At 37.0% G+C, this 24,099-nt stretch overlaps 1 protein-coding gene across 4 annotated transcripts in view; it reads right to left on the minus strand.

The window, feature by feature from the left end:
* The window catches only part of ROBO2 (roundabout guidance receptor 2), a 649,189-nt gene that overhangs the window by 13,344 nt on the left and 611,746 nt on the right, over positions 1 to 24,099 (minus strand). For all 4 annotated transcript variants that reach the window (XM_064273095.1, XM_064273093.1, XM_023548157.2 and 1 more), the window contains exons 23-24: positions 13,786 to 14,046; positions 10,416 to 10,621 (exon numbers count right to left, since the gene is read on the minus strand). In XM_064273095.1, the coding sequence (XP_064129165.1) occupies positions 10,416 to 10,621; positions 13,786 to 14,046 (467 nt within the window). The remainder of the gene's footprint in view (positions 1 to 10,415; positions 10,622 to 13,785; positions 14,047 to 24,099) is intronic.

Genomic DNA, 24,099 nt, shown 5'->3' on the forward strand with positions numbered 1-24,099 from the left:
GCTCCTCGCTTCTTCCTTGAGGTAAACGCGGTTTCATTATCACTTCCTCAGCCACATGCAAGCATCACCCATGTTTTGAACATTCTTAGGGCAGAAGACTGAGGCTCATTTAAAACCTGGATCTAGTTGTAGCACATTATCAAAACCTGTTCCATATGGGTCAATTTTTACATTTTAAAAATTATTATATGATAATTTTCCAGAATAAGAATTGCTATGTACATTTTAAGTTCCTACAACTCACAGAGAGAAACACTCTTTCCTTGAAACAAACTATGGTGTATTTAAAGTGAATTTATCAAGAACTCAGTTAAAGAAACAGTGTGAATATATTTTGTATTGAACGCACATTCCAATGGTAACCTGCCTGAAATGTACATTTGTATACTGTACAAGGGCTAGAGCTATTTCAAGATTTTAAAAATAAAACTTAATGACTCAGGAACAGAGAAAATTCATAAGCAAAAAACAATGTAGAAACAATACCAAAACAAATCACAGAACATAAGAAAACCATGTATCTTTTTTCCAAGCCCAATACGCTGTCTTTATTTTTATTATTTTAAGAATGCCAGCTTTCTCTTTAATGCGACCCTTTATTAGGTATTTTGAAGAACATCACCAGAATTAATACAGATTTTTCCTCAACATTCAACAGCACAATCAAGGAAAAGAAACACAGCTTTATATGGAAAAAAAAAAAAGAAAGAGCTGTAAAATGTGAAGATACTGAGAAATAACTTTTAAATTTACAAGTCATTTACAAGCATATATTTTTTCTTAGATAAAAGCACAGTAGGAATTTAACCTTACTTAATAAAATTAATTCTGCAATATTTATTTAAGTTTATAAACCATTAATTCATGACACAATAAACTACTAAATGTTCTTGCGCTATTTTTTTAAAGAGGAGCAAAAAAGTATTTATAAAAAAGCTAATTTAAGATTTCTAAATAGATCAATTATTCACATGAAAGAGGTTAAATTCAAGTGCTACAGATTATTTCCTTTTTTCTCCAATATTTAAGAGAAAATGGTACAGTTAACAGTGCTGCAGTGATATAGTATCTGTAATTTTAGTCAAGGTGCCAGGGTACAATAACACCGGTTCACGCACTTTCAAGACAGAGAAAACAGAAACCGAAGGGGTTAGAAGGATATAAGAAGTTAAAAGGGTGTTAAGTGTAGCAGAGAAAGATAGAGTTTTGATTCTATTTGCCAAAAGCACAGAGACACACTTTTTACTTTCCAAACAAATTCCCTTGACACAGACCACTGCAAGGAAGCCAAGATAACACCAGCAACTGAGCCTCCTCTGAGAGAACTATTTCTGAGTTAATAATCACTAGTCAAGGACCAACAGCCCAAAATGAAAGGAGAAATGATGCAATAGGCTTTGCAATATAATGCTACAGAAGATAAGAAAAAAATCAAAGGGATGCAGTGAGTGGTCACAAAAGAACACGAAATCCTAGAACTGAGAGCTGTTCTGAAATATTTGAAAGCTCAGTCCCAAGCCCTCCCATGGGCTATCCTCTGTAGTTCCAAATGTCTGCTAAACATCTACAAATACGTCCTTGGCAGCTATCTCAAACCCTTATTCTTCATCTCCAATTCTATCCCCAAGCTCCTTCTCCCAGATTTCCTTCTAGTCCCTCCTATCTTCCTTATTGTCATCTAAATTCTCTTTCTGAAACAGCTATCAAATAATTTTGTTCCTCTGTTGTAGTTTTGTTCCTTGCCTTACCCAGTTCTCCAATGCCACATCCAAACTGAGAATTAGGTTTTGGATGCTTCAGTATCTAGCTCCGACCTACCTTTCCAGCATCAACCCCTTGTAGGCCCAAGCAGTCCCCTAACCTGACCTGCACAATATCATTTCATGCTCCTTAGACACACCTCTGAATTGCTACAACTCTACTGACCATTGTAAACTTTAAAGTCTAAATCAAATACCTTCCTCTTTATCACCTTTAGGGATATTATAAAAATATATTTTTATAATAGACATTCATAATTCATTTATTGTATTAAATGTCTTCAACATTTTCATTATTCACTGTAAATTTTGAGATTCTATTTTATAAGCAATTTCCTAGGAATCACCTAATTTTTAGTTACAGAAAGAATATCTTCATAGGAATTCCTAGACACAAATTTTAAATAATCTTACGTTAGCTAACTCTTGTTGATTATTTGGACAATGGGGAAAGCAGTGATGTCATCATCCAAAAGAAGGAAGTAAATAATTTATATGGATCTTGGTTACAGTTTGATATAACTTAATTCTGGTATTTATCAATATTTTATACAAATTAATAAAGTTACATTTTGAAGATTGATTAAAAAATAGTGACTTTATTATTTTTACTTCTGCATTTTTGCTTACACATCTTAACTCACTTAGACAATTTGTTTTTTTTAAGTCTCCCTTGTCCACTATAGTTGGCTGAGAAATATCTGAGTCCGTTCTCTCTGTGTAAGCCTGATAGCTGTGTGATTCCAGCCTGAGCATCTAGTAAGTTGACGAATCCAGACTCTGAGCCTACCAGCTTAGGACAAAATGCTGCACCACAGCAGTGTCACTAAAGAGACGTCACCCTGTGAGGTTAGAGAGTTAGAGTTTTGAAAACCATCCCTGTTCATCCAAGTCATTCATATGAGAATTTCCAAACAAGAATTTGCAATTTCTTCAACAGATCATAGAGGAGCTCTTGAGCTGTGCAAACAGATAATGTGCTAACTAGGCTGCTAACTAGAAGGTGGGAGGTTTAAGTCTACCCAGACGTGCCTCGGAAGAAAGGCCTGGTGATCTACTTCTGAACGATCAGCCACTGAAAACTCTGCAGAGCAGGATTTTACTCTGAACTCACCTAGGTCACCCTGAGTCAACTCCATGGCAACTGGTTTTAAACAAGTCATCTACTTTTCTGCATTTGTACTTTCCTCTTTTTCCCAGCTTTTAATGCTCCTTGCCAGGCCCCAGAAATCCCATTAATCCATCAACTTTTCCCTAGCAATTTTTTCCCTTCTCTGTGAAGAAATAGTGGCATGGAAGACAGAGCTGCAAGAGGGTATTGGTCAATACAGAAAGACCACCAGCTACTCTTTCTTTTTCATTCTCTATGACAGCAAGTAGACCAGATAGGTGACTTCAGAGTTGAAGAGATGTGTGTCATTGATGTTGGGCTTGGTGGACAAGTGGATTTCTAATCACTGAAGATTAAAGGGAGAAAAACTTGATGTTAGTGTCATTGCGTTGGCCTTCAAGATGGAATATAAACAGGAGAAAATACATTTTCTCTCCTTGTCTTTCTGTCTTTATCTTTGACGCCTTCTCCTCTTTTTTGGGGTATGAGATATAATAAGTACATTTGTGGGAAATATTTTTAAAGATACTTGGCGATGCTCCATGAATAAAAAGTGTAGAACATATACTACACTTTCCTCTTCCTCCATGCTGCTATATTCTTCATATTTATTTAACTGTTATTGATTTCACCTCTATGGCTACCATTCTTTCTCTCCCTTTAGATTTAAGCATCAAGAATGATCATGAAAAAGACCAGGCTTACTGGTCTGACAGAGACTGGAGGAACCTCCAAGACTATGGCCCCCAGATGCTCTGCTAACCCAGGAACTGAAACCACTCCCAAAGCCCACTTTTCAGACAAAGCTTAGACAGGCCCATAAAACAAAAAGTCATACGTATGAGGAACGTGTTTCTTAGTTCAGTCAAATATATGACACCAAATGGGCAGCTCCTGTCCAAAAGTAGGAGAAGGCAGGAAGGGACAGGAACTGGATGAGCGGACACAGGGAACTCGGGGTGGAAAGGGGGAGAGTGCCGTCACATTGTGGGGACTGCAACCAAAGTCACAGAGCAATACGTGTATAAATTTTTGAATGAAAAATTAACTTGAGCTGTTAAGTTCCACCAAAAGCACAATGAAACAACAACAAAAAAAAAGATCTGAAGACAAAAATTGGAAGAAAAGATATTGATTCTTATAGTAAAATTAAGCAATTTTTGTGATAATTGGGTTTCTTTCAGCAATGTGCGTATAAACAGGAAAACTGAATCGAACACCAGGTAAAAACAGCTCAGCTAGAGAGTCTTTGCAAATTACAAGCAATCCATACCAATTTGACACTTTATAGCCCGGACATAATCAATACATATTTAAACATTTAATGAAAAATGAATTTGTGTCACATAACCAAATTTATTTGTATTTGCATTTTCAATCTTTCCAAATTTCTCAGGTTTAAATTTGCTGAAAGGCCAAAAACATCTCAATTTTATTCAGGCTGCTAAAGAAGAAATGCATACAGGACATAAAATTGTTGCGCAAATGTTATTGAGCAGTAAAATACCATGATAAAGTGGCATCTTGCTGTGTCTCTACTACATCTTCGGCACTAACATTAATTTATGATCAGTCATCAATTCATTTCCATGTCGATGTATGCTAAAGCCTTCCTTGCTGATAAATGCTTATCCTTAGATCCATTAAGCTAAAGTCTGTGCTTTATAACATGACCCTGCTAATTGTCGCATTACCATTTTTATGAGATACAAAAACTAGCTCCGCAGCCCCTATTTTTTCAGCCAATATTTAAGCCAGGAACTCTTCTTATTAAGTGCAAACTGTCTATTTGCTAAGTAAAATCTTCAACTCTAAGTGTCTTTGGACAAATCAATCTAAGTATTGACCACTGTCTAGGTGTGGAAGCCATGTCAAATCTATGTAAGTCCTTATTGCATTGAAACATATTGAATAAGCAACAATTTCACCCATGCTCCTCAGACAGAAAGGAATATGTGTTATATATGCAAAGCAAAATAAACAAAACAAAAAAAAAAGTCTTCCTTGGGACAAATGCTACCTGCTAACTTATTTTTCTCAGAGAAAAACTGCATATATAAGATTTTTCTCTCATCATTTAAATTTTGAAGTATGTTTCATTTGTTTTTAAATACATCCACGCTGTTGAGGTCGTGTAAGAAATCGATTTAATTACTTTTCGCATTATCTCTGAAATTTTCCGTAACACGTAATATTTTCCATAAGCTTTTGCAGTAGAAACAAGACTTCGGGTCATACTTATTAGTGGCTGTGTGGTCCAGTCAGATGATGCGACTGCAAGGTTTTATTGTTTTTGTACTGATCTGGTGTGGGAGTTTCAGTAAAAACCTCCGAAGACATAAAATACAGAAAATATAGAGCCACAATTTCCTTTCAGCCATGGTATTTATGTGGGGTCTAGCAGTCAAGGAAACTTTTATTCGTTTCACTTAACAGCACTTACTTTTTGTGATCAGTGAGGCAGTTAGAATCTTGGCTACAGGCTCAGGACATTTTCCTCCTGCCCTCTCTCTTATTGCCTGTTGTTTCTTTTTTTCCTATGATGGTGTCATTAAATTCAGGAAACACTTACCCTTGACTCCCACCATGGAAGCTAGAGAAAGACATATTGAAGGCACTCCCCCTTGCTCCCCAAACACTGTAGGTTTGGCACTTGGGAAGAGAAGTACTACGTCTATTCCAAAAGACTGAAAAGTCCTTTATTTTTACTTTCTAGCCAAAAAACAGAGTGTGATGTGCTATAATCAGGACATTTTGTACTTTATTACAGCCAAATATGTATAAATTATGAGTTTAAAATAAAAAATTATAAAGATGAGATCCCTACAATAAGGACTGAAAGAGGTGAATTTTGTTAGAATGGGTCATGATAACCAAATACGGAACTTAAATATGAGAAAAACACAAAATAATAATTACTTTAAAAAAACTAGGGTTTTGATTTTCAATAATAGGGTAAGGGCTAACATATCCAGAGATAAAATTATATGCTGTATTTGTATAAATACATACTAATTCATACACATAATATATGCCTCAGATAGATGACCTTGAAAAAGGCATGAAACCCCTTTGTGACTCAATGACTTTATAAAATGAGACTAATTCTAGCACTGGGAAGATTAAAGGAGTTAAATATATGTTAAGACTTTAGAGCAAGGGTGGAAAACCCTTTTTTTTTTTTTTTTGGAAGTGCTAGATACTAAATGATTTAGACTTCGTGGTCTTTGTCATTTATTCTTCTTTATTTTTGCTACTTTGTTTCTTTTTTTTAAAACTCTTTAAAAAATGTAAAAACCATTCTTAGATCATTTGGCTGTAAAAAAAACAGACCACTGCTTATAAGAAGGCCTTGTACTTGCTAAGTCCCAGATAAATGCTTGTTATTACTATTGAATCTAAATTCATAGCCGAGTAATTGGAAGTAATAGGCATCAAATAAATAGCTTTTTTGGGGAAGAAATGCAGTCTTGAGGTGGTTTGAAGAGTTAATGTGCATGGCTGCTAAATGAAAGGCTGGAGGTTTGAGTCTACCCAGAGGTGCCTCAGAAGAAGGACACAGTGATCTACTTCCAAAAAATCTGCAGTTGAAAACCCTATAAAGCACACTTCTACTCTGACACACATGGGATCGCCATGAGTAGAAACCAAACAGATGGCCGGTGGAACTGCTGGGAAAAAATAATTATAACATCCACGCAAATATGTCTTTTCCATTACTGAGATCATGGGCTATGGGGCTACTGATATTTTTCTCTTTTGTTGGGCCTTTTCATTCATGAATTATCGTTTAGAAATTTCAGAAGTCCCTCACAAATTGCTTAGCTATTATAAAAATAATTGGAGTTAATGTGTGTGTGTATGCGTTTTTCCACAAAGATGGATTCTATACCTTGTTAACTGATGATATTCCCCAATGTGGCAGCTGTTGTAGTGCAAATAGCCAAAACGAACAAACAAAAATCCTACATAATTGTATATACAAGCTTATTAGCCCATTTTGGTGTTATCATTGGACTATCATTCTGATTGGCTTTAGAGTTTCTGGGGATTGAACATAACTGCAATTCTATCTAAGAGAAATGGTCATTCGTTTTATGAAAATGAAAATAGCTATCTGGGAATTTCAGGTGAAAATAATGAATATTTACTCAAACTATAAACAAATTAGGAACGCAAAGTAATTTATGGTAAGATCAGCATGCTTTGTGTGGGCACTTACTATCTTAAAAAATAAAAAGCCAATGAAAATGGTACCTGTTCAATGGCGCATCTCATTTAGCACAATTAAACTAAGTCTTAAGTTTCTAAAGAAAATACAAGCACTTTAGAACATTATTCGTCAGTATGTCGCTTTCTATAACGTTCAGCCTACATACACATCCACCTGAGAACTCTCTCAACTTACACATGTACACATGCACTCTACATACACTCACATACCCTACCTACCTACATTCACACACACATACACAACATACACCTCACACAGCCTACTTAGAGAGTCTGTGTGGCCTTTGTAGCCATGGTCTTGTAACTCCCACCCAAACGATTGAGCAGGGCTGTTTGATAGAGTACTTGTGGCCCACCAAAAGGACTGGTCAGTTTTGCTACCCCACTGGGCTTGAAATCAGCCACCCACCACCACCAAGGAAGAAGAGCCAGGAGCCAGCATGTCCTTTGGACCCAGGATCCCTGTACTGAGAAGCTCCTGGAAGGAGGAGGCCAACGGAAAGAGCGTTCTGTAATCCTGAAGATGGTGAGAAGCAGTGGAAGGAGAAACCCAGCAGGAGAGACCCAGCAGCAGAGACCCAGCAGTAGGAGATGGTGAGGTAGGCTTCCAGGCCCACGTAGAGGAGAGCCGAGTGCCTTTGGAAAGAGGCCGAGAGTTGGGGGAGAGAGGTATGCCTATGAGCATGGCTGGGAAGAGGCTGTCCTGATGGAAGAACTGTATCCTGAGGGATCCTGAACCTGAACTGTAACTTCCCTAATAAACCCATCATCTTGAGTACTAACTGTGAGCTCTGTGTGGCCACTGCAGTGAATTATCAAACTCAGCAGAGAAGTAGTGAGTGCCGTGGGAGGGACGGCTGGTGTCAGAATTGGTAAAGATGGCGGAGAGAGGAGGCATGTCTGACCTCTGCATCATAGGAATCAGCCTTAAGCTGTTGATCTTGATTTTTCTTCCCCCTCATGAAGTTAGAGGAGGTCAGACACTGCTCCCAGGTTGTTTTTACACACACTCTACATACACTAACACACACACACACAAGCTCCTTTTTTGAAAAGAATATATTTTACTTATGTCTTTTGACTTATATTTACTTATGATATACTTAACCCTAGAAAGCAAATTAAATCTTTAATCATACCTTCCCCACAAAGTTATTGTAGAGTAAGAAAAGAAAAAAAAAAAAAAAGGGTTTCCTATATGGCTACCTCTGTATAGAGTGCAACTTGTTTTACTAAAGAGATGTATTATTCACAGGAGGAATTCATCACAGAATACATACCTAAACACCCTGAGGTTTTTATGTATGCCAGGTAATTAAGCAGTGAATTCAAGTAGGAAAGCAGACTTTGTTTTCTTAGCAATAAAAGCTTCATTTGAGATGAACATTATAGTAGTTACAAGAGAAATGCAGGTTGTTTTTAGCCTTAGTCACATTAGAAAGCCTAACATGTTACTAACAGGTGAGCTTGTAAAAATGCCAAATGCCATTTTCCTCATTTATTGATATATTAATCATCTTTGACATTATAATATTTAATGAAAGAGCTACATAGACTATAGCTGACTGTTTTTGCATTATTATTGCAATTCTTTATTGCATTTCTAATGGAAAAGGGTTTGGTATCATTAGTGAGATATGCAAAAGTATGCAGAATTTTACCCTGAAGGAGATTAGGGTAGAAATTCAGGCAAAGGGGCTTAACATAATAGTGTGCTAATAAGTCAACTCTCTGCATTCAAAGATTTAAACTTTTGCTCCGTCACCTTCAGTTGGATCTGGATTTCAAATCACAGGAGTGCAACTGCAGTTCTTAAATCTTAATTAGCCCAGCAAGCACACCAGCCCCTGGGTAAGAAGAAACACTGAAAAGAGGGCTCATACATCACACACTGTGTAATTCAGGAAGGGACGCAGAAGAAAATTATAGGTACTGATGCTTCCCCATCGCTGACATAAGCCAGTTTCCATCAGTGTTTGCAGAACTCTAGCACATAGTGCAAGATCTGTGAAAGCAGTGAAACTCTTGGAGTACAAATAAATTATGTGGGACTGCAGTAAAAAAATCTCCTAAGATGAAGGATGTCATCCTGGTAAATGCAGCTATGTGTGGGTTTCTGAGAAGAACCCAAAGGAAATGCAAAAACTAAAGTTTGTAGTTGTTGTTAGCTGCTGTGGTATTGGCCCCGAATCATGGCAAACCGATGCACAATGGGATAGAGCCACTGAGGTCCATAGGGTCTTCACTGGCTGATTTTCAGAAGCAGATTGCCAGGCCTTTCTTCCTAGTCTGTTCTGGTCTGGATGGAAGCTCTGCTGAAACCTGTTCAGCATCACAACAACACACAAGCCCTCGCTGACAGATGAGTGGTTCTTGTGCTTCAGGTGCACTGGCCAGGAAAGGAACCTGGGTTTTCTGCATGGAAGGTGAGAATTCTACCACTGCCCGCCATGTTTGTAGTAGTTATCTCTTAATAGTCATATAAGAGATATTTTGTGTTAAGAATGATAGCTAAAGGGAGAGAAAGACTGAAAGTTTATTTTTCTTCATATTCATTGTGTAGTCATTTTGAGCTGGATTTTTTTTTTTCCTCAACAAAATTTGATAAATTTAAATCCTTGGAAATAAGCTGTGCGTCAGTCCCGGGATCACCACAGGAGAGTACTGACATCAGCCTTTCATTGGGTGAACAAGGCAAGAGGAAGCCACAGGAGTAAACGGTAAAAATAACGCTATTTCTTGGCAGAGGAGCAATTATTGGATTCAGCAATATGAAAGGCATAAATGTATGGTTTATCTCACTGTACATTTTCTCCATTCCAAAAATAATACCTTGTGCTCCTTAAACAAAAAAAAAAAAAAGAGAGAGAGGCTTATTTTGAAGACTTCTGCTTATTTTTGTCAATGGATGATTTTACAGAGGGAAATATCAAGAAGCTTTTTAAGATTGCATTCACCTCGTATGTTGCTCCTGATATACAAAATATATCACTTCTAAAAGTCAAGGATTTTTTATGTAATAGACTTGGTTGCCCTGTAGAGTGAACTTTTCATGGAAGCCCTGGACATAATTGAGTTTTCTTTCACATCTTTAAAGCTTTTTAAAATTCATGCATTATTTTCTTATCATTTTCAGAGCAAAGCAAAAGTATTTCCAAATCCTTTTTGAATTTTGTGTTTAATATTAACATATTTAAAGTGTTACAGAAATAGACGGAGTGGAATAAATCTTATGTAAAGAAGTATTTGATTTTTGATGCGTTTTAATGTCACGAATCGGTCAGTTAGTCCTAGTGGACCTGTTCCATTACCTGTCACAGAGCTGTCTAGGTTGTCCATACTGGATCCAGGTGTCTGCTCTAGCGCCCTCAGGGGCCTGTGGATTTCTAAAGCTTCCTCCTCCTCCTCAGCATCATCATCCGGGACATCTGTTTCCAAATCGGAAATCAAGGCTCCGGACACATAACCTAATGGTGGAACGGGGGGCTGCGGAGGTTGGTTATTGCTTTGAATGTGCCTAGAATTCATATGGGGGGAAAAAAGTAATTCGTTAACATCCAATGCAATTTTCATCAGAATTAAACAGCATTTTAGCTACAGAGTCATGGTAACTCATTTTACCTTCTTCCTATTACTTAAATTTTGTAGCTTACAGTGCTTTCTTACACTTCAGTACAAACAGTAGACTATATATACATGCCTCCCCAAAGAAAAAAATCAATATAGTCTTAAATTCTTCTGTTGGGCTTTACGGGGGTGATGATCAATTACTGTCAGTCAATTCCAACTCATGGTGACTCCATGTGTGTCAGAGTAAAACTGTGCTCCACAGGGTTTTCAATGGCTGGGTTTTTTTTTTTTTTTGGAAGGAGATCACCAAGGCTTTCTTCCAAGGCATCTCTAGGTGGACTCGAACCTCCAACCTTTCAGTCAGCAGCAGAGTGCATTAACCACTTGGACCACCCAGGGACTCCTTATAGGGTGATAAGCAGAGAAAAAATGCTGACCGATATCGTCATATAAGTAAATCATCCAAAAGAGAATAGGAATATTTGTCCCAAACAACTACTTAAAGCTGACTTTTTCCTGCAAACAGAACATAATGATTTTGTTCCTAGTTTAGTGTTGAGGTTTGGTGTAAATCACGGGACCTTCTGGGCCTTAGAAAGAAAAGATGTCTCATGAGGACCTTGCAGTAAAGACCACAGCCTAATAACCCCTGCTCAACAGTGAGCGCGTTATCTGCCTCACATGGCTTTTTTCTTTTATGATCCCCATGACTCATTCTCATTGGCTGTTTGCACTCCAATTCACTTTAGGAAAGACATGACTACTTCGGGTTCTAACTGCTTATTTGTGTGTCTGTCTCATTCACCAAAGTCTTCAACTCCTCAAAGGCAGAAATGACTTCATCTTGCCATTTTCTGTGTTTAGAATATTAATGTGTTAGATCCTTTAGGATGAATATGTTTTCTTGTCTCTGTGACTAATTTGCTCTTTTTATATCTCAGAAGTGATTAGGTTTAAGACACACCCTACACGGATAATGGCCTCATTAATATAACAATGAAAACCCTATTCCAAATGAGATTACATCCACAGGTACAAGGGTTAGAATTCCAACAGATACACTGGGGGAGACAATTCAATCCATAGCATTGGTTTGAGACAACTTACCATTTCTTCTAAAGTGATAAACAAATGCAGTTTACTTATTTATTTTTGTCACTGTCATTAGTTAATGGACATGTTCTGTTTACCTAGGGGCCTTAGGCCACTATGAAAAGTCTAACGATTGATTTACGGTGGGGGCTTTGAGTCACATGCTATCAGCTAAACCTCTAGAGGGCTGGAGACTAAGGTAAGCCATGTGGGTAACTGTCCAAATCTGCATGACCGAGCGCCAGTAAAAGCTCTAGACAGCAATGCTTGAGCAAACGTCTCTGGTTGGCAAAACTCTGTGTGTATTGTCACACATGGTTTCCAGGAAAGTAATGCTGTGATAACTTAAAGTTTCACATTTGGAACCTTCCTGGAATCTGCCCCATACATCTCTTCCCTTGGGTGATTTTAATCTGTGTGCTTTCATTGTAATAAACCATAACCATGAGTATAACATCTTCCAGTGAGTTCTGTGAGTCTCTAGCAGAATTATTGAACTTGACGGTGGACATGGGGACTCTTGAACTTACAATTGGTTTCAGAAGTTAAGTATGGTCTTGGGGACTGCCCTCTAACCTTACATATGAGGTAATTACTGTTATCACCATCATTTTACAAATAGGGAAACTGAAGCACAGAAATGTTAAGCAAGTTGTCTAAGGTCACAGACCTAGTAAGTGGTAAAGACAGATTCAGCTCCAAGGCAGTGCTCTCAACCTTGGGTGCAACTCAGTCAGACCCTCCACCAAGACATCAGAATCTCTTGGGTTGGCGATCAGGTATCGGTGTGTTATAATGTTACCTGCTGATTCCACAGTGCAGCCAAATTCAAGAACATCTGAACAGAGTCCATGCTTTAAACCATTTTACTGCATGGCTCCATTAGCTCTCTTGAAAGAAATCCCATGATACTTAAAGCAACTGGCCTCAACTTAAATAGTGTGTTTTATAAAGCTGCCTGATATGAGGTTATATGTTCTAGCGGTAGACCGTCTTTGAGCTTTGTGAGAATATATGTTATGACTGCTTGAGAAAATGCTCAGGAACCTCTGGTTCTAATAAAAGCATCTATATTTGTAATAAAACTAAGAGCTTTAAATGATATTCCTGTTTTTTGTATTTCTTTGCAGGTATATTTAGCTGTGTTTTTTAAATAAGTAGTCCATTTACATTGAGAATAAGAATTATCTCATTTTCTGCTGAAACTACCAAAAAAAAAAAAAAAAAAAGACGCAAATACAATTTTTTAAAACTTTAACTTCAAGCACAGGATCTAAATTACAGAAGATAATTAGAGGCCTATCATTCAGATTTCATTTCAAGGGTCAGAGTTATATGTCACTATTTGAGAAAAAAGAGGAGAAAGGAGCTGTATAAGATTGCAAAAGTTGGCCCCCTTGCGTTCCTCATAGTTTCATGGGATACCTAAAGAAATTGCCATTAATAGCTTAGGAAATTTTATGGATTTATTAGACAAAAAGTAACTTTGTTTGTAATGTATTCTGGTTTTTATGCATTTACGGTTACTAGTGTTGCTTTTCTGTCTCATTTAATTCAACCCAAAGAAGGGCTTCTTCTAACTGACACTGACCATATGTGACTTGCGGAAGCTTACATTTACATATTCACAACCACATGCAGAATTAATTACAGGCCCTTTGAAGAATTTGAAAGGAGTCTCTTGTTAAGGACTTGGAAGTGAGTTCAAGGATAAGCTAACTGAAGCTAAACTGTAAATCAGGAAAGATTCTGGTGTAGCCAAAAGCACGTTAGCCCAAAATTTAGAAGATGTCAATTCTTTTCTAGGTTAACTGTCTAGCTAGCTAGATGACTTTGGTCAAATTATTTAACACTTTGCAGTCAATTTTCTTATTTAAATCATTAAAGAGTTGTACAAAACAATTTCTAACCCTAGCTGTACAGTTCCATGAGAGGCTCTTATAAATTTAATGTCGAGAGACAGTTTGTCTATCCAAATGTTGCAGGCATGTTACCCCTGGCCTAATGAGGATTAGTTACCATGTTTGCTTTGCTATGTCAAACTGATAGGCCCTTGTCAACTCGTCCAGATGAGCCTGTATCATGGGCTGCATCTCTTCTCGTGGAGATGGAGTAAGAGTTGCAGTGGACTGCTGTCCAAAGGAGATAGCAGGAGAAGAAGCCACGCCTCGGACAGGAGGTGTTGGCACCCGATCATCATCTTCTTCCAATTCATCTTCCATACCCTGGTGCAAGTATGTTTGTACTGGTAAAGGTGGGCACCAGCTATCGCTATCATAGCTGGAAGTAAATGAGAAAAAAAAAAAAGCACGTTGACATGCACACAAACATACACACACAATTATACTGACAATAAAAGGCAACCACGTAGTATCTAAAACGTGCTCTCAGTTTATTTCCTCCTGATCAAGTTGTTGGTGCTACTATAGTAAATCACCTGACGGTTATCTTAATTTCGAATCGTAACCACATCTGTTATCTCCATATCTCAATTTATTCTTAAAAGACCTTATTAGTTAATTGTTACCCCACAGTTACAAAAAGCAATACATGGCCAACAAAGTTACTCATGTAGAAAAAATAAATCGCTAATTAAAGGCAACTAATGAATTCCGTGCTTGTAGATTTAACCACTTTCTTCTCTTGTTTATCCTTGTTTGTGAATAGAATATGCCAAGAGAGCTGACTGATTATCTAAGAAAGTTTTGAGAATCTCATTTACTCTTATTCTAGATCTATCCTAACCTTTCATTCCATATGGCATTCAGTCATTAAGACTTTGTGATACAAAATATACTAAATATCCTTTTGATTCTCTTAATATTCTCAGTAGAAACTAATGATTCCTTTTATTTCAACATCTGAATTCAAATCTACCAAACAGAAGTTCAAAATCTCTCTCCATAAAATACATTCTAAAAGAAAAAATCATTTTAAAGTGGCATGTTTTCACTTTTAGGGACTTTGGTCTAGGAATATGGACTATTAGTACAAAAAGTATTTATTGTAATGAAAAGCATTTCTATTTATAGTCTTTTGAGAGCCATTATTTCCAGAAGTCATGTAGATTCTAATATACTTTGCAAAGAGGCTTAAGGATAACATAAACAATATTATTGAATATAACCCTTCTATAAATTCGACCTCTTAAATATCTCTTGAATTCACTTCCTACACTTTATCCCTACTTTCACGATAACAGTTTACTCTCCTTATGTGAACAAGCCCATTAGCTTTCCCAGTCTCTTGGGATGCCATCAGCACCTCTTCTGTTCCATCCTCCATAAAGGCAACTGGATTATTTTTCTGAAACTGTCATCATAACACACCTATGCTTAAAATTATTCAGTGATTCTCACTGATATAAGAAAAAAAATCCAAACTCATTAGCTGGTCACAAAAGACTGTTCTCCATTTGATTAGCCTCTTTTTCTAGCTCTGTTTTCCAACATTTCCCTGGGTCTTCAAATGGCTGTTCTCAGACCGTCTGTCTGTGAGCTCCTGCTCTTATCTCAGGCTTCGTGCAAATGTCATCAGTTTCGGGAAGCCTTCTCTGCCACCAGCATACAAAATTGACTCCAACTCCATAACGCTTACATTGTGTCACTTCTCTTATACTGAAATCATTTATTTCTGTGTCTCTATTTCCCTGCTACTTTCTGAGATCCTAAAACTCAAGAACTCTAAATTCTCAGCACTTACTACAGTGTTTGACACAACAAAAATACCCAATAAAGAAACTGAAAATACAATGAATATCATATATGCATATATCTTGTCTTGATCTCGCTTACAAACACTGTTGTGGTTGTTAGGTGTCATTGAGTCAGTTCCAACTCCCAGCGACCCTACATACAAAAGAACGAAACACTGCCTGGTCCTGTACCATCCTTACAATAATTGCTATGTTGGGACCCATTTTTGCAGCCACTGTGTCAGTAAATCTCATTGAGAATCTTCTTCTTTTTCGCCCAAGTATGACATCCTTCTCCAAGAACTAAGTCCCTCCTGATAACATGTCTCAAGTACACGAGATAAAGTCTACCATCCTTCCTTCTAGGGAGCATTCTGGCTGTACTTTTTCCAAGACAGATTTGTTTATTCTTCTGGCAGTCCATGGTATATTAAATATCCTTCGCCAACACTATAAATCAAAGTCATCAATCCTTCTTCAATCTTTCTTATTCATTGTGCAGATTTCCCATGCATATGAGGAGATTGAGAATACCATGGTATTGGGTCAGGTGCACCTTAGACTTCAAGTGACAACTTTGCTTCTTAACACTTTAAAGAGGTCTTTTGCAGCAGATTTGTCCAATGCAACATATCTTTTAATTTCTTGACTGCTGCTTCTATGGGTGTTGACTGTGGATCCAAAACCAAAAAAAAAAAAAAAACAAAAAACCAAAACACTGTTGCTGTCCAGCCAATTCTGACTCATAGCCACCCTATAAGATAGAATAGAACTGCCCCATAGGGTTTCCAAGGAGCAGCTCCTGGATTCAACCTGCTGAACTTTTGGTTACCAGCCATAGCTCTTAACCACTGCACCACCAGGGCTCCATACCAAGTAAAATTAAATCCTTGAACACTGTTTATCATTATGTTGCTTATTGGTCCAGTTGTGACGATTTTTGTTTTGTCCATGTTGAGGTGTAACCCATACAGGAGGCTGTAGTCTTTGATTTTCATCAGTAATTTCTTCAAGTCTTCACTTTCAGCAAGCAAGGTTGTGTCATCTGCATATCTCAGGTTGTTAATGAGTCCGCCTATAATCCTGACACCACATTGTTCATACAGTTCAGTTTCTTGGATTATTTGCTCAGCATACGGACTGAATAAGTACGGTGAAAGAATACAATCTTAACCCATACCTTTCCTGATTTAAACCACACAGTATTCCCTAGTTCTGTTCAAAAGACTGCCTCTCAGTTTCCACATGAGCACAATTAAGCGTTCTGGAATTCCCATTCTTCACAATGTTATCTATAATTTGTTATGATCCACACAGTGGAATGCTTTTGCTTAGTGAATAAAACACAGGTAAACATCTTTCTAGTATTCTCTGCTTTCATCCAAGATCAGTATGATATCAGCAATGATATCCCTGGTTCCATGTCCTCTTCTGAATCCAGCTTGAATTTTTGGCAGTTCCCTGTCGATGTATAACTGCAATAATTTTTGAATTATCTTCAGCAAAATTTTACTTGTGTGTGGTATTAATGATATTGTTCTCAATAATTTCTGCATTCTGTTGGCTCACCTTTCTTTGGAATGGGTAAAAAATTACCAACACTAACTTGTAAATTTCCAAATGATTTTTGGCTATTTTTCCATGAGTGTTATTTCACTTATCCTATAAAAAACTGAATTTATCACTCATTTATTTGACAGTCAGGTAGCAGACAACTGGATATATTTCACAGAGCATTTATTCCAGTGGGGAAGACTGAGATTAAACAAATAATCTATATGACAGAGTCCTGTGTGAATAAACCCACTAGTGCCTGGGTGGTACAAATGGTTAACACTCTTGGCTGCTAACTGAAAGACTGGGAGCTCTCATCGACCCAGAAGCACTTCAGAAGAAAGGTCTGGCAATTTTCTTTCAAAAAATCACCCACTGGATACCTCATGGAGCACAGTTCTACTCTGACACACATGGGGTCACATGAGAGTCATGGTTGACTTGATGGCAGGTAAGAAGTGTTCAATGAATTCTGGGGTCTCCCCTCAGAAAAGAAATGTTTTAAGTGGGACATGTGGAGGCTCAGAAGAAGAGGAGTCTGAATTGTTCCCTAACTGACAAGAGCTGGCACCAAAAGAAGAAAGTTGGCCTTTGATGAGGCAGAAGAAGTTAAGTATGGGTCAGATTACAGAGGGACTCATCAACTTTGGGAAAGAGTTTGGAATTTGGCATATGGGTGATGGATAGTCACTGAGAGATATATAGGGAATGATATATTTCACCATATGTCAAAGTCATCTTTGACTGTTCAGTCTCCCTGGACCCTTAAATTCATTTCACCAAATTCCAAAGAGTCTTCCTTCAAAGTCAAGTTTATTTTTAGCTCCTTTCTTTTCATTTCCAGTACCATTTTCCTCTCTTGATGAGGCTACTTGAATCATCTTCTACCTCACTGAGTGACACACTGAAGTGCTTCAGAGGCCCTGCACAGTTTCACAGAAATATTTCTTCTTAAATGTCATTTAAGAATAAATAAATCAGTGTTGGGAGAAATATAGCCAGAATGCTCCCTAGAAGCAAGGATGGCGAGACTTCTGTCTCATGTACTTTGGACATATTATCAGAAGGGACCAATCCCTGGAGAAGGATATCATGCTTGGTAAAGTAGAGGGTTGGTGAAAAAGAGGAAGACCCTCAACAAGATGTAGTGACACAGTGGCTGCAAGAATTGGCTCATGCATAATGACTGTGAGGATGGTGCAGGACAGGGCACTAATCCCATATCTTTTACAAAATCTTTTATAAATATTTCACTTACAAGGCTAACCAGTTCTGATGTATCACTCTTCTAAAGCTGCACTGACAATATTTTGCATGTTTTATTTGGAAATTGATTAGATACTGTTGTTTCCTTTAACTGTTGCCTAGTTTATTTTAGTATTTATCCGTTTACATGCTTATAGTATATTTCCTTAGCTGATATTTAAGCTACATTACAGCTGTGGCATTGAACTATTCCTGTTTATTGCCACATCTAACAAAAACCAAAACCAAAACCAAACCCATTGCCACGGAGTCAATTCCAACTCATAGCGACTCTACCGGACAGAATAGAACTGCCCCATAAGGTTTCCAAGGAGTGGCTGATGGATTCAAACCAAGCTCTTAATCACTGTACCCGAAGGGCTAACATAAAAAAAAAAAAAAAATTTTTTTTTTGACCTTAAAAATTGTAGGTGATTAAGGCATACTTATTTATTTAAAAAGGAAATATACAAATTGCTCCATTAATAAAGATGCTTTTTTTTGGTGAATACTTTATTTGACTTTAGATGCTAAATTGTTAAGTGAAGCAAAAATATGTGTAAGGCAAATCAAAAAAGAAGTATAACTGCTCATTTACTTAAATATTCAATATTTTAAGTGCCTGCTTTATACTGTATCAGTATCAGTAGTTATAATTTAATCTACACCACACAACTTGTTACAAAAGAGCAATTTTTTTTTGTGCCATAGGTAATAAGTACTTTCTCTACTTACACATTTGGATGAAGAAAGAATATGTTTATATATTCATTCTTTCAAATGCAAGTAGTCACCTACCTCCTAAAATTTCCCTACTTCCTAAGTAGTAAAGTATTCTTATTTCCAATAATCTACTGGATATATATATATATACATATGGAATAAAATACATAAAGAATATAGGAGAATTAAGAAATAATGTGCTATAAATACCATGTGTTAAGGTAACTGAAGAAATTATAATTAATTGTACTCAACTCATTTTTTATTTTTCAAATCATGTCATCAGGTAAAGTTGAATCTCACCATATAAACATCATTTTTGGCATTATGCAAATATATTGCAATAATGCATTAAATGACTAAAAAAGATATCTCATTAGCTATTCATTTTCACTAGGGTTGATTTTATCACCAATTGTCCCACGTCTTTTCTTTAAAGTGACATTTTAGATAATCTACAACAGGAGTGAGCTTATATACCCCTGTGGGACATAAGCAGAACTGGGAAAAGTTTATGGATTTATCCTAGCAGTCTGAGCAGAAGGAGGAAAAATGGAGAAAGAGAGGGAAAGAGAAGGAGATAGAGAGGGGGAAAGGAAGAGAGAGAGAGAGAGAGGCAAAGAGAAGAAAGGACTAGGAAAAGAAGATGAAAGGCCAAAAGAAAGTGGAGACAAGGTGTGTCTCATACAATGAGGGAGACTTGTTCACCACCTCTGTGGTATGCATCTCCTAATCCTTTTCAGAACAAGGAATACTTAGGCTTCGTGCAAAGACTGAAGGGCAAGAAAGTAACAGATAACTATAAAATGTTAAGAAGAGTACAGCTCTGTTTTTTAGAGTTTCCTTCACATTTACTGAAATACATCTTTTCTGAGTGATGGAATTTCAACTTTTTCTTGTAGTAACATAAAAAATAAATAAAAGGCTGTGAAAATGCTATTAATGCCAAACCAAAAGATATTTTGGCCAACCTTTGCTATAGAAGCTTTTGTTGTTTGACTTCCTGTCAGTGAAATATGAGACATCATATTATCTGTCTTGCCTGGTGAATAATGAGAAAGATGACAACTAATCAATGTTGTATGTGAACTAACTTGTTAAAGGCCACAATCAAATACCAAATTACTAATAAAAATACAATAAAGTTCAACACCAGCAGAAGCTTGCCAATCTCTAATTACTATCACAAAGCAAGGCACCAGTTTCCCATTCAATGCTACCGATTCCTCCTAGTGTCATATGATTACAATAAAAAATACATTATATTTATAGCTAGGAACTAATGCATTTTGACAGCTTTTGCCAAGCTGAGTGAGGCTTACTGATGAGAAAGAATATTCACCATTGTTGCCATAATATTAAAATAACATTTAAATACTTTTCTACTTGGACAATGATTCAATAACTTTTTGATACTTAGCACTGGGGAAGGGGGGCAGGAAACTGGTCCAAGAAAGGCTTGGAAAGCAAACTGATGATACCTAAGCTTTGAAAAATGTCGTTAAATATTATAATTAAAACCAAGACAAAATATTTTCAAGATTGTAAGTATTCTGAGTTAGGTATATCTCCAAAATCTACCCCTCATTTCCTCATTGTACATTTTCAAGATAGCAGCCAGCCTGCTGAAGTATCCCTTACATTCTCTCCCTGTCCTTACCTTCATGTCCTCCAATCCACCCCTTCTACTCCAATATCAGAGTGACTGAATGGCATACACATTTTTACAACTTGACCTCAAGACACCGTCTCAGATTTATCTCCTACACTATATATGATTTAAACTCATCAAACCTTATACACCACCTACCAATTGCTGAAGGAAACAGATAAATGATTAAAAAACTTAAAAAAAAAAAAAGGAAAAATAAAGGAAAGGCAACTAACACTAGTCAGTAATAGAGCAGGGTTTCAAAGGCAGAAAAGGGAGTATTAAGGGAAAATTAATGGGGATAATTGCTCTCCTGGTGGTGTAATGGTTAAGAGCTATGGCTGCTAACCAAAAGGTCGGGAGTTCGAATCCACCAGGTGCTCCTTGGAAACTCTATAAGGTAGTTCTACTCTGTCCTATAGGGTCACTGTTAGTTGGAATCGACTTGACAGCAACAGGTTCGGTCTTCTCATTATTTTATTTATTTATTTTGTCCTTTGGCCAGCAAAATTTCTGTCTGTTCACACTTCAGACGGTGACATTAGTGATATATTGTTGTAGTTGTTGAGTAACAATCTATCCTGGCACATAGGCTACTTTATGTTAGGGCTGTTTCTTATTATCTGTGTGTGTCCTTATTGCTGCTGGCTCAGAGCCTGGTGCCCAACAGTCACACAACTCTGTTACTACTGTTTTTGAATAAATGATTTAAATTCACCCCAGAAGTTATCTTTCATAAGCTTCATCCAGGCTTCCCTTTTAGCAGGCATATTATTATTTTGAACACACTGATCCTTTAGGGCTTATCCTACAAAATAATGTGTATGTGTGTATGTTGTGGTCAGGGGGTAGTGCCTGGTCTTTACTTCCCTGTCTTGTAAAATCCCCTAGGGCAGACATTAGCTTTTCCTTATTAATTGTATATTTATCTCATTCATCTCTGTTATTTCCCTTCCCACCTAGCACTGGGCTTCGTACTTCTTATGTACTTGAAAAAAATGTTTGTTGAATAAGTTCTCTATTACGACAAGGTAAAACACAATAACAATCAATATACCATATTGATTGTTAAGAATAAAAATCATTAAAAGCAAAAAAAGTGAATTCTAAAGTTTTTGTATTTTGTATTTAAAGAAAAATCTTATGCCTCAATTACAAAAGTTTCAAGTAAGGGCATACAGATAATTCTAAAGAAGATTTCTTCTGCAATATATTCAATGCTAATATTAGGAAGAGTAGAATATAAATAACCTAACACATGCTCACTAATATTTCCTTTTTAGTATCACAGTGTTTACACATTAGAAAACACTCATAAAGTGTAAAGAATATATTGATAAATGGACAAAATCATCACAAAACCTACTAATTTTAATTTGTTCTTGTCATATTGACTTTAAAAATGTGTTTTTAAGAGAGTTCCTGACAGAGCAGGAGAAAAGTGGGGTGCAGAACTCCAATTCTAGTGAAAAGACCAGACTTAATGGTCTGACTGAGACTGGAGAGACCCCGGGAAGACATGGTCCCTGGGCTCTCTATCCACCCAGAACTGAAACCATTCCCAAAGCCAACTCTTCAGACAATGATTAGACTGGACTATAAGACATAAAACGATACTTGTGAAGAGTGCTTTTTAGTTCAATTAGATATGTGAGGCTAAATGGGTAGTTTCTGTCCGGAGGCAAGATGAGAAGGCAGAAGGGGACAGGCACTGGCTGAATGGACATGGGAAATCCGGGTAAGGAAGGTGAATTCTGCTTAAGACTTAATCACTATTTTTGTTTGCAGAACAAAAATTCTCACAACTGGACCAATAAGCAACATCATGATAAATGAAGAAAATATTGAAGCTGTCAAGGATTTCATTTTACTTAGATCTATAATCAATGCCCATGGAAGCAGCAGTAAAGAAATCAAAGGACATACTGTATTGGGCAAATCTGCTGCAAAGATCTCTTTAAAGTATTAAAAAGCAAAGATGCTACCTTAAGATCTAAGATGTGCCTGACCTAAGCCATGGTATTTTCAATCACTTCGTTTGCATACAAAAGCTGGACAATGAATAAAGAAGACCAAAGAAGAACTGATGCATTTGAATTATGGTGTTGGCAAAGAATATTGAATACACCATGGACAGCAGAAGAATGAACAAATCTGTCTTGGAAGAAGTACAGCCAGAATCCTCCTTGGAAGTAAGGATTCATCTTGCTTATTTTGGACATGTAATTGGGAGGGGCCAGTCCCTGGGGAAGGTCATCATGCTTGGTAAAGTAGAGGGTCAGTGAAAAAGAGGATGACCCTCAATGAGATGCATTGCCACGTGGCTACAACAATGGGCTCAATCATATCAATGATTGTGAGGATGGCACAAGACAGGGTAGTGGTTCCTTCATTGTGCACGGGGTCAATATGAGTCAGAACCAACTCAATGGCACCTAACAATGACAACACTTTCAGCAATGGAAAAAATTTGAATCAAATTCTTTATGTCATGTTGTTGAGTTCTTATTTGCCTTATTTGCTGGAAAAATTACATATATATACATTTATATATTTTTGACTACCTAAAACATGAAATGCTTTTTTAGGAAACAGAAAAAAAAATTTCTAATATTATGTATTCTGGCCAAATATTAAAATAATTTACAATGCCAAAATAAGTAAAATAGTTTATATTTTATATCTTAATGTTCTGAAAAAAATACATAAAAAACTGGCAGCATGTATTATTTCACTCATCAAATGAATACCTTCAATTGTACTGAGAAATGAGGTATTTATTTTGATTGAATTAGTTTTATTTCAATGAGTAATAGGCATAATTAAAGCAAACATATTTTCTAAGTAGACTCAGTGCTTTAAAAAAAAAGGCTTCAAATTACCCACAATCCTCATGTGATCTGAGTTCAAGACTTTATGCTTATAAATGTTTAACAGCTGTTATGGATTGAATTAACCCATCAGCCGCTCCGCAAGAGGAAAGACCTGTCAATCTGCTCTCATAAAGATTACAGCCTAAGAAACCCTATGGGGACAATTCTACTGCCATGTAGGGTCTCTATGAGTCATAATTGACTAGATGGCACCCAACAACATGGATCGAATTGTCTCCCCCCCCCCGCCCAAAATATGTGCTGTAAATCCTAATCCTAACTATGGATCCACCACTCTTCTGTCAATTTGTCATACTGTAGTGGCTTGCATGTTCCTGTGATGCTAGAAGCAATACCACTGATATTTCAAATACCAGCAGGGTCACCCATGGTGGATAGGTTTCAGTGGAGCTTCCAGACTAAGGCTAGGAAGAAGGACCTGGTGATCAACTTCTAAAAATACTGGCCAGTGAAAACCTTATAAATAGCAGAGGAACACTGTTTGATGTAGTGACGGAAGATGAGCTCCTCAGGTCGCTTTGAGGGCTAAGGTGTGCCTGACACAAGCCATAGTATTTTCAGTTCCCTCATAT

This window comes from Loxodonta africana, chromosome 20 (genome assembly GCF_030014295.1).
Source record: "Loxodonta africana isolate mLoxAfr1 chromosome 20, mLoxAfr1.hap2, whole genome shotgun sequence".
Classification (NCBI taxonomy): domain Eukaryota; kingdom Metazoa; phylum Chordata; class Mammalia; order Proboscidea; family Elephantidae; genus Loxodonta; species Loxodonta africana.